Source organism: Anolis sagrei, chromosome 5 (genome assembly GCF_037176765.1).
Source record: "Anolis sagrei isolate rAnoSag1 chromosome 5, rAnoSag1.mat, whole genome shotgun sequence".
Taxonomy (NCBI): Eukaryota; Metazoa; Chordata; class Lepidosauria; order Squamata; family Dactyloidae; genus Anolis; species Anolis sagrei.
This window is the reverse complement of record NC_090025.1, coordinates 180608040-180619940: the sequence shown is the minus strand read 5'-3', so window position 1 is coordinate 180619940 and position 11901 is coordinate 180608040. Positions and strand designations below refer to the sequence as shown.

At 41.9% G+C, this 11901-nt stretch overlaps 1 protein-coding gene across 1 annotated transcript in view; it reads left to right on the top strand.

Moving 5' to 3' along the window:
• The first annotated feature begins 5273 nt into the window (after positions 1–5273).
• The window catches only part of LOC132777351 (perilipin-3-like), an 8130-nt gene continuing 1502 nt past the window's right edge, over positions 5274–11901 (top strand). The window contains exons 1-6 of the mRNA XM_060779700.2: positions 5274–5378; positions 8096–8291; positions 9187–9269; positions 9881–10133; positions 10607–10803; positions 11568–11690. Of these exons, the coding sequence (XP_060635683.2) occupies positions 5274–5378; positions 8096–8291; positions 9187–9269; positions 9881–10133; positions 10607–10803; positions 11568–11690 (957 nt within the window). The remainder of the gene's footprint in view (positions 5379–8095; positions 8292–9186; positions 9270–9880; positions 10134–10606; positions 10804–11567; positions 11691–11901) is intronic.

The following is an 11901-nucleotide window of genomic DNA, read 5'->3' as shown; positions in this document are numbered from 1 at the left end:
CCATAGTATTAACTATCAATTGTTATTGCATTAGGTTTTTAAGAAGCATTGCCTTAGAGCAGTGATTCTCAGTCTTCGGTCCTCCAGGTGTTTTGGACTTCACTTCTCACAATTCCTAATGGCTGGCTGGCTGGGATTTCTGGGAAGTAAAGTCCTGGAGTAGCAAAGGTTAAGAACTACTGCTTTACATTATTGATACTACTAGCTATACTTGCAAAAAATTTACAAGTCACAATGATGAAATTGGAAGAGCTCTTTAACATCTTTGAACTGGTATGTTATAAGCAAAGCCTGAATCATAAGGCCATCTCAGGTTTTTACACACTTGAGATCCCAGTTCAGCTCTCTGGGATCCCCCAGAAAATTATATCCTTTTCCATGACACCATTATTGTTTCTCAGCTTTTCTACAGTCCCTCACTCCTCCCCCCCCCCCCATCTAAACAAACATTTTAAAGCATTGATGTACCTCTACTAAGACAGTAAACACCTAAAATAAATTGATAATTTGAATCCCAAACTTCTGCTTTCAGCTCCACTTGAATGAAGCTGCCCAAATGTTCTTTGAATTCAGCCTTAAGGGTGACAGTGGGTTTCCACTCTTGGTTCCACATATCATAGCAATATGTTGAAACACCAAGATTCAATCAGGGCTCCTGAACCTTTACTTTATGATGGCAAAAGATGTAGGCTGAGTTGCAGAGGAGAAGGGAGCAATCTCCCAAGGACCTTTTCACATTACACAGTTATAGCATTGTGATTATGTGGCAATCCCATGGAATTCTGAAATTCTTCAATTTATATAGAGTTGGAATACAACTCTAGAGACCAAGGCTGAAATCCCTGCTTGGCCATGGCATCCCATTGCATGATCCAAGGCAACTCACACACTCAACACCAGAAAGTCCTGTGATAGAGTTGCTTTAGGGTTGACATTCATCAGAAACACCTTGAATCCACACAATAACAACAGCAATTTAGAGTGCTCAGCCAAAGAGTTTGTATGTCTTGTTTATTTGTTCAGTTGCTTCTGACTCTTCATGGCCTCATGGACCAGCCCACGCTAGAGCTCCCTGTTGTCCGTGGCTACCCCCAGCTCCTTCAAGGTCAAGCCAGTCACTTCAAGGATGCCATCCATCTTGCCCTTGGTTGGTGCCTCTTCCTTTTTCCTTCCATTTTCCCTCATTATCTTCTCCAAGCTTTCCTATATTCTCAATATGTGGCCAAAGTACTTAATATTTGCCTTTAACATCCTTCCTTCCAATGAGCAGTTGGGCTTTATTTCTTGAAGTATGGATCTCCTTGTGGTCCAAGGCACTCTCAGAATTTTCCTCCAGCACTACAGTTCAAAAGTGTCTATCTTCCTTTGCTCAGCCTTCCTTATAGTTCAGCTCTTGCATCCATGGGTTACTGCAGAGAATACCATTGCTTTAACTATGCAGATCTTCATTGCCAGTGTGATGTCTCTGCTTTTCACTATTTTATCGAGATTGGTCATTGCTCTCTCCTAAGAAGTAAACATCTTCTGATTTCCTGGCTGCACTCTGCGTCTGCAGTAATCTTTGCGTCTAGAAATATAGTCTGTCACTGCCTTCACTTTTTCTCCCTCTATTTGTCAGTTATCAATCAGTCTGGTTGCCACTCCTTCCCACCTGCTACTAAGGAGGCCGTCGAAGTCCTGAACCGGTGCCTGGCCGCTGTAACGGTCTGGATGAGGGCGAACAAACTGAAATTAAATCCAGACAAGACAGAGGTACTCCTGGTCAGTCGCAAGGCCGAACGGGATATAGGGTTACAGCCTGTGCTGGATGGGGTCGCACTCCCCTTGAAGGCGCAGGTTCGCAGCTTGGGTGTGACCCTGGATTCATCGTTGAGCCTGGATCCCCAGGTTTCAGCGGTGACCAGGGGAGCATTTGCACAGCTTAGGCTCGTGCGCCAGCTGCGCCCGTACCTTGGGAAGTCTGACTTGGCCACGGTGGTACACGCTTTGGTCACATCCCGCCTCGACTACTGCAACGCTCTCTACGTGGGGCTGCCCTTGAAGACGGCCCGGAAGCTCCAGCTAGTCCAGCGCGCGGCAGCCATGTTGTTAACAGGAGCAGGACGCAGGGAGCATACAACGCCCCTGTTGTCCCAGCTCCACTGGCTACCGATCTGCTACCGGGCCCAATTTAAGGTGTTGGTGTTATCCTACAAAGCCCTAAACGGTTCCGGCCCAAAATACCTTGCAGACCGCATCTCGGCCTACGAGCCCACGAGGACCTTGAGATCATCTGGGGAGGCCCTTCTCTCGGTCCCGCCTGCCTCACAGGCACGCCTGGCGGGGACGAGAGAGCGGGCCTTCTCGGTGGTGGCCCCCCGGCTATGGAACTCCCTCCCCGCTGAAGTTAGACAGGCGCCCTCCCGCATGGCCTTTTGTAAGGGCCTGAAAACATGGCTTTTCGAGATGGCCTTCAACTGAGTGCTATGCTATTGGAATGACGACCGGAATGGACTACGACTATGAGATTGATTATGACCCCATGACAAGACGAAGCGGATTTTTAGTATAGTAGATGTTATGTAATAGTAGAATGTTGTTTTGCTGTCTTGACTTCTTGTATATTGTCTTTTCTATGTTTTTGTTCTCCGCCACGAGTCGCCCTAGGGCTGAGAGCGGTGGTTAATAAGTGCAAATAATAAATAAATAAATAAATAAATAAATAATCCTGGTTTTTTTATGTTTACTTCTTTCAGCTTGGTTAGGAGGCTCCTCAGCTCCTCCTCACTTTCAAAGTGGTATCATCTGCAAACTACCAAACTACAAATCCTAGGATTGCATAGGATACAGCCAAGGCAGTTAAAGTGGGATTTTATTGCTATAATTGTGCAGTGTAAAGGGACCCCTGGGACAGACAGTATACTACGTTTTCTTTTGGCAGGGTACAGGTGTCTTTAAGCCACAGCAAGTGTAACTCAACAAGTGCAACTGTCCTAACACTGTATTGCCATGTTAACTTCATTGTTGATATACTTCCTGTCCTAAAAGGGTTAAAGACAGAAAAGTGGTAATGGGAGAAAATAGGATTTAGCTTCCATTGCCCACAACTTCTCATTTTATTTAATTTATTTCTTTCTTTGATCTTTCTTCAAGCTGTTTTTGATTTACTGCAATCCTGAGGAAACCTCTCACGGGATTTTCAATGACTTGTAATAGAATGAAGTATCCAGAAAACACAATTTTTGGATTAACTATTTCCTGGATTGTCCTCTGGTGTTCCCTTATGAAGCATCTGCCAAAACTGTGTGTTGTGTGCCTCCAAGTCTTGGTGGCTCTATCACAAGGGGGGTGGGGATTGGCAAGATTTGCTCAGAGGAGATTTGACGTGGATTTCCTCTGAGGTTGAGACTGGGTGACTCCTCCAAAGCCACCAGATGGGTTTCCATGGCTGAGCATGGATTTGAATCCATGCCTCCAGAGTTGTGGTCCAATACTCAAACTACTATAAACTTGCTTCCAGAGTTGTACTCCAACACTAAAACACTATACTGGCTCTCTACACACACATCTTGCGATAAGGTCACCATAACAACTTGTAAGCCCACAAAAACAGGAGTATCGGCTACTATCTCTTTAATGGCATTCTATTGTGGCTTAAATCTGAACCAGAGATTTGCTGCTAAGTGGTCAAATAAAGAAACTCTAAATACAGCTGATTCTATATCTCCAGTCATTGTTTACCAGGATCATTATCTGACTCTCATTGACTCCATCTGCCTCTTGTCCCTAATTGATTGAGGAACAAGTTAGGCTCTATTCATTGGTTATCCACATGTCAATCTTGACCTCTTTGGTCTGCCTCCATGACATCATTGTTAGTATATAGAGGTGGGAGTAGACATTGTCTTCAATTATTTCTTGTGATTAATCACCTCCAGGTAAGTGGATTAGTAGATGGGCTGCTAGCGTGGTGTGTGTAGTACATAGATTACAAATCATTTTGTATAATGTTTGGAGAGTTTGCTTTTCTAGTCCATCTTCTTATCTGGCTTAATGGAGCTTTTGCTGTATTGTTGCTAGTCTCTGTATGAGTACTGCTTATAAAAAAGTTACTTTCTTTGACTGCAGTTTGGCTTGAAGGCTCTGGAAGTTGTAGTTCAGGTTTCTAAATGGATATGGAGAGCAGCAGACTTTATATAGCTGTTTATTGCTCAAGATAAAAAAAAGAAAACAAACAAGGACAGAACTGAAGCTATCCTATTGTTTTCTATCTGTTCAGCAGAAATATCAATATTTATTACGGAGGAATAAATGAAAATGTCACCTCCTTTTAATAAACACATGCTTGCTACAAACATTTCAGCTCACCCTTATTTGTAGGTTGTTACTGCACTCTCTTATATTCAAAAGTAAGGGCTCAATGTAAGAGATCAATGGAATTTCACTGCCTATTAAGTTTCATGCTAGCTGAGGACTGGTATGTACTGAATGGCAATTTTAGTCTTACATGGACCTAGCCCTTTCCAACGAGTATTGTATATTTAATCTGCCCGGTAAAAAAAGTGGAGAGGGAAGATTTTAAAAGCCTGAATGCAATGCAGACAAAGGCAGTGATACTGGAATAGCCATAAACACCAGCAGTATTAAATGCACCCTGTTATCCTGCTTTAATATTGTTAAGCTGCATATTACTGTTGTGTGACTGCAGGTTTTTAGGTGAGCCTATCACAGGGTTTGCTTGGCAAGATTTGTTGGGAGCACCATATGCCTCCCCATGAGGCTGAGAGAGGGTGACTTCCCTAGGGTTGTCCTGTGGGTTTCCATGACTCAGTGGAGATTTGAGATTTGAATCCTAGCCTCCAAGGTCATTGTCCTATTTTCAAACTATACTAATTCTGCTGAGGCAACTCCTGCTACCTATCTACATGTGAGTAGATCAATAGGTATCGCTCTGGCGGGAAGGTAACTGCGCTCCATATAGTCACGCCGGCCACATGACCTTGGAGGTGACTATGGACAACTCCAGCTCTTTGGCTTAGAAATAAAGATGAGCACTAACCCCCAGAGTCGGACACGACTGGACTTAATGTCAGGGGAAAACCTTTACCTTTACTATTACATGCTTTAGCGATCTTAGAGATAGCAAAACATCTTAATACTATAGCAATGCTTTTCACTGAAGCTAGAGCAGCTAACATCTTGGGCCATCATAGACTTTGGCACTCCAGTTTATGAACAAACTGTTGATGACTTTTTGTCTTCCAGCCTTGTATTTTTGCTGATTACAAGACCAAATGGCTTCCAATGAGCAAGTGAATGTCTCCTCCCAGGATGAGGTTGGGGAAGCTGAACAGGAGGTGCAAGAAACTGGACAGGAATTGAAGGAAGCTGGACAAGAGGTGAGTCAATGAGTATTGAAGGAGGTAGTATGAACAGCGTGCAGGGTCTTCTTTCAGGCAGCACATTGAACCCTCCTATGTCAGATCAAAAGTCTAAGAGTCAAGGATTCAGTCACTAGTTTGGCCTGATGTGTTGACAGAAATAAGCTTTTATCTACCTTTTAATAGTGGCAGCTGTTATTTGAGGGGCAATTCAACAAGAGTTCCCTGAAGGGGGTTGATATGCAAAGAAATAGCTGGAGTTTTCTTTGTGGGGATGTGTTTGAGTTCAGCAATATGATATAGAGATTTAGAGATGCCTTGTACATGCCTGCACATACAATGGATAGATGCTCTGGGAGTTACAGTACAAAACTGTTTTCCATGTTCTGCCACTGATAACTCATGGATGGAGGCCTGCACTCTGCAATACCAGTCCACTATAGATCAAGCTAAAGATGCAGCTCTGAGTGTGGCTGGACTTGACAAATCCAGAGTAAGTTACACAAGCATGTGGACAATTTCAACAGAAAGGAGGAAACCATGAAAATGAACAAAATCTGGCTACCAGTATTAAAAAATACTCTAAAATCAGAACAGCACATCAACAGAGAGGAAACAAACAAGGACATCTAATCACCTCTCAACAAAAGATTGCTCCAGGCACTGTCGGGCAATCAAATACTAATCAAGGTGGTCAGTTGAAACATTCACACTTAGCTCCAGCAGACAAGAGTCCTTTGTCTCACCCTGGTCACTCCACAGATATATAAACCCCTTTTTCCTAGTTCCAACCAACCTCACTACTTCTGAGGATGCTTGCCATAGATGCAGGCGAAACGTCAGGAGAAATGCCTCTAGAACATGGCCATATAGCCCAAAAAAAAACCTACAACAACCCAGAGTAAGTTGCTTAAGGCCTTTTGCCTCTGAGCTAATTTGACAGCTTTTCCTTCCACTTCCTCTTACAGAAAACATTAGTGCAGGCGATCTGACTGCTGTAAAGTGTGAACCTATTTTTGATCTTCAAGGTTAATTTAGATAACAAATTCTAGAACTCTTCTAGTGCTGCTGTTCCTTCTCTATTGCTACACGTTCATCTTCCTGCTGAAATGGAGAAGTGGCAATAGTTGTTGGATCTTTCATTGGTGGTGGCCAGGTGAACCCAATGAGGAAGTTCAATAAGAGGACTCAGGATCATTGATGTCTGTAGGTGGATAGAGGTGAAGGGTTGGGCAAATGGAGCCTAATTCTGAAACAGAATGAAAAGCAAACTTAAAATGTTATTAATTAGCGAAGGATGAAGATAGGGGCAGAAAACTTTGTTCAGTTGCAAGGTGGGATATCCCTGCACGCATGCATGATAACGTTGTAATCCTTAGAACAACTCCATAAAAGCTATATAGTATCCTATATGGCAAATAAGAGGATCGAAGTTACAAAGAGTAACTTACCTATCATGACATGAAAGTCAATAGCAAAGCTAGCCACGTTGAGTATTCATGTGGAAAGAAAAAGCAGGGTATAAGTATAATTATAATTATTATAACATTCCTTGGTCACAATCCAGACTCTTAACTGATCTTCTGCCCTGGGGGTTACTAAAGATGTAAAATACCCAGAAATGTTGGAGCTTTGCTGGATAGTCTGTTTATGTTTGGGTTTTTAAACTTTCTTTGGAAGAAAGACATTTTGATAAAAGGACTATTGGCACCCTGCAGTATTTTTTTTTTACTTTAAGAACATAACATGTGTTGGAGATTATTTGGTTTGGCATCAAATTATCAAATTTGGTCTGTAAAACAGTTTACTCAGAAAACTGAATTCATTTTTCAAACAATTTTTTATACAAAATCCTATGTCAGTTTATGAGAACCAGGCAGTAAGTATTGCTATCATAATGTTTTAGTTTCCAGTAGGCAGCTATAACAGTACTATTCTGCACGATTGTTTGAATCTGCTCTGCTTTAACTGTTGGTATGTCTTTATGAGGAAATGGAGTTTGGGAAGAATTTCTGATTCCTCTTGGGTTTTGAGGTGAGCACTGCAAACCTACCAACCATTTCTGTTATTAGGTGCCTTCGGGACATTTTTGACTGGAGTTTCCATATCATGAACTTTTCTTTGCATATTTGTTTTGAGGTGTTTTGTCTTTGCTTTCCTCTAATACTGAGAATGTGACTTGGCCAAGTCCTCCAGTTGGTTTCTGTAGGTAAAGGCAAAGGTTTTTCCCTGATCTTAAGTCCAGTCATGTCAGACTCTAGTGGTTGGTGCTCATCTCCATTTCTAAGCTGAAGAGCTGGTGTTGTCCATAGATGCCTCCAAGGTCATGTGGCCAGCATGACTGCATGGATCACCATTACCTTCCCACCAGAGTGGTATCTATCTACTCACATATGTTTTCAAACTGCTAGGTTGACAGAAGCTCGGGCTGACAGTGGGAGCTCACTCCGCTCACCGGATTCGAACCTGCGACCTTTAGATCAGCAAGTTCAGCAGCTCAGCGGTTAAACCCTCTGTGCCACCGGGTGCTGTGCTAAACGAGAATTTGAAACCAGTTTTATGAATCTAGTCCAACACTCAAATTACAGCATCTGGCGCTTGTGCTGACTATACAAGAAAAAAAATATTAGGGCAGGAGACCAAGATTTAGCAGAGACTGTTGAATTGTTACACTTCCCCATCTTAGAGTATGGACTGTTCTAATATACTATACCCTGTCCTTTCTCTACTTTTAGAATGTCTTGAGAAGAGTGGCCAACATGCCTTTGGTCAGCTCCACGTATGACATGGCTGCTACAGCCTACAGCTCTACCAAGGATAGCCACCCCTATGTGAAGTCCATCTTGGATGTTGCTGAGAAAGGAGTGAAGACCATAACAGAGGTGGCAGTCAACACAGCTCAGCCTATCCTGAATAAGCTTGAACCCCAGAGTAAGTAAGCCAAAATGAGCTTTCATCCAGTATTACAGTTTTATGTGGTTATATACAGAGATGGAACATGCATGCTTGTCCTGCATGGGAATAAAAAGTAGTCATAATGATTTAGTTTGTGCTCTTCTCTGCTCCGCAAACAAATCAATATGAGGTGTTCATATGCAGGTTTCTCACAGGTACACAAACACCCAACCTTGAGATTTTTCTAGATGCACATCTATTTTATGGTCTCGACCTTTTTGGTTCAGTTGTCCAGTCTTAGTCTCTTTTTAGTGACGTCTATGGGAAACATTGAAACCACTGCTGTTCCTTCTTAGTTAATAATAGTCCAGAGCAGGTTATCATCTTCTTAGACTTTATAATGTTGAGTGTATTTATTCTGAGCTTTAGCAAGTTGAAATGTTTAAACTCTGCTACTAAATTGAAACAGCCTTGGACCCTATAGGACCAGGATACAATCTAGCTACTTCAGTACTTGGTAAATAAACTGGGAAACTAAGCCGTATCAAAACAAAGGTCTAGGGACCCAAGATCCCTGCTAGATCAGACCAAAGTCCTGTCTAGTCTAGCAACCTACAATGAAAAAGTCAATACCTAGGGAAAGCTACAGGTAAGACACAAGGGTAATAACTCTGTCTCACTTTTCCAGGCAAATAGTATTCAGATTATATAGTGGTTCTGTTCTGGTTGTGATATGATAAGTATCTTTATTCTTTATTAAAGAAGTACACAAAATTTTGGAATAGTTAGTTTTTGACTATATTCCCCAATGTTACTGCTGCCTTGAAGACTCGGAGTTGTAGCTTACATAAATTTTTCCAAGCTCTACAAATACATTGATTTTTCTCTTATTGACACTAGAAAGTGATTAAACTATACCTGTACTCTGCAGTTGCAACAGCAAATGAGTATGCTTCTAGAGGTCTGGATACTCTGGAGGAGAAGCTGCCAATTCTACATTTGACAGCAGATGAGGTATGTTGATCTAATCCTTAGTAAGATGGATAGCTTCCTTTTGGGTTAGAGAGAAAAAGAGAGGGGATGTTTGGCTGAATATTTGAAGTGCACACATTCCTTGTTCTAATTTCTGGGCATACCAAACTGGTGGTTGGAGATCTATAAAGCCCTACATGGCTTGGGTGCAGGTTATCTGAAGGGCTGCCTCCTCCCATGTAAGCCTGAGCTTTGAGGTCCTTGGGAAGCTTCCTGATGGTCTTGCCATCCTTACTTGCCTGTCTGATAGAAGCCCCACAGAAGGCCTTCTTAGAGTTCATCTACTGTAGAATTAATGCAGTTAATGCACCTTAACTGTCCTTGCTCAATGCTACATGTGTTTGTATGTTGATGCTACTGTTTAGAAATTGTCTTGAGTCTCTGTTTAGGGGTAACATGGATATAGATTATGATGGCTGAGTGGAGAAGGGAGCAGGGACAAGACAGCTTCTATGTCCTTTGGCCAGCATTCTTAATCTAACCTAGACATTAATAGCAACATGAAATGGAAAAGAGAGCTAATAGCATTAAAAAAAAACTTCCTTGATGGATAATCCTATAGCTCCAAAGCTAATATCTCTTTTGCCTTGTAGATTGCGTCCAATACAAAGGAGATGGTGTCCAGTGCCAAGGAGGCTATTGCCAACAAGATATCTGGAGTTGTAGACATGACCAAAGATGCTGTGCAGACTGGCATGGATGCAACCAGGTCTGCGATCAGCCACAGCGTGTCCACTGTGGTGGAATCCAGAGTGGGCCAGATTGCTGTGAGTGGGGCTGACGCAATACTGGACAGTGCCGAAGAACTGATTGATGACTACCTTCCCATGACTGAAGAAGAACTGGGTATGTCACCCAAACATCAAGCGTCTTATAGTCTTGCAGCTAAGTAACAGTTTCTAAAATAGGATGGGTATTCAAATGGTATGTTAAGGGTACATTTATCCCATTATGAAATACAAAGACTTGGGGAAAGAATTCAGTCTGTCGTTCCCAGAATGCTTAGTAGATTGTTGGAGTTTTCATGAAAAACAGCAGTGCTAAAATTTGAGAGTGAACGGAAAGGACATGTATGAACCACTATTTATTTCCTTCTATGTTCCCCAACAATGACCTTCTCCTAGACCCTGGAGAGGTCACATGTGACCTATACTTTGCACATTGCTGTAGAACAGTCTATCTGGAAATGTGTCCAAAGGCCCTTGACTTTTCAAAGAAAAGTCTTGAATGAAAGGGGATGAAAGCGTCTTTTCTTGCAGATGTTATTGAGGATGCATGAGACATCAAGGCTGTCGTTCTCTGTGGTTCTCTTTTCTTAGCTGAGCTTGCAAGAGCTGTAAGTAACGGTGATCTTGTGGCGATGCAGCACAATGAACGAGAAGAGTATTTGGTGCGCTTGGGCTCCCTCTCGGCCAAATTCCGCAACCGGGCCTACCGCCATTCTGTAGACAAGCTGAAACGAACCAGGCAAAGGATCCAGAGCACTCTGGCCCAGATTGAGCAAACTATACGCCTGGTAAGAACTTTGATTCTACCCTACAAACACTTTGGAGGTTAAGATGGACCATTTCTCTATTTTCCAAATGTAAGTTACAGCCAGTGCTTTAAGTATCTAGATATTTTTTTGAACTGCAGATATTTTAGTCCTGTAGCTAATATAGCCAAGCTGGTTGGAAGATTCTAGTATCTGTAGTTTAAAAGGGTAACTCCTTCAAACTTAAATCCCAAGCCCCTTAAAGCAAGAAAAAAGTTAGTTTATGACTTTAGATCAGTATTTATTCTGAGAATAAATACTGATCTAAAGTCATAAACTAACTTTTTTTCTAAGAATGTTTTCAACTGATATCCAACTTGTTATAGATAATATCATTGAACCGCTATGAAGGATGAAAGCAAATAAAGCAAATTACTTTGGGGGGTTTACAATATTTTTGAATATCCTAAATATAAATTTGTGGTAGTAGATAACTTCTATGCAGACTTAAAAAAAATTATTGCACTTGTTATTTTACAATAAATATTTCCAACTATATAAAATTGTTAACAACATTCCAAGCCTGAATGTTGGGAATTAGATGGAAGGAATTAAGCCACAATCACTGTCTGGCAGATTCTTTAAGCATATGTCCTTTCAGTAGCTTGAGATCCCTGAAGAATCAAATGTCTGTTATCTTGTCTATGTCCCTGACCACTGAAAATGAGCTGGTGGAAAGTCAAGATGGAGGTAGAGTTCCACTAATGGCATGTTTGTTGATATATGCCTTCCCTTTTATCTTCCAGATTGAATATATGAAGAATGAAGCTGGACAGAAGCTTAATGAGCACCAGGAGAAGCTTCGCCAGATGGTGTTACAGTGGGGCAAGGGTTCCTCAGATGATAAGGTAGAAGCATGTGTCTGCGTGGTAAGCCAAGAGTTTTTAATGGTCAATTTTCTGTCTTTGCAACTCTGATTAAAACATAGATATCTGGCTGAAAGTGGGGAAAACCAAATTGGGGAGTAGCAAGAAGTCAGTATAGCGCAGTGTTTCCCAACCTTGTTTTGACCAGGGACCATTTGAGCGGGGACCACTTTGACCAGAGAACACTCTCCAACATTAGTACCAAAAGGATTAC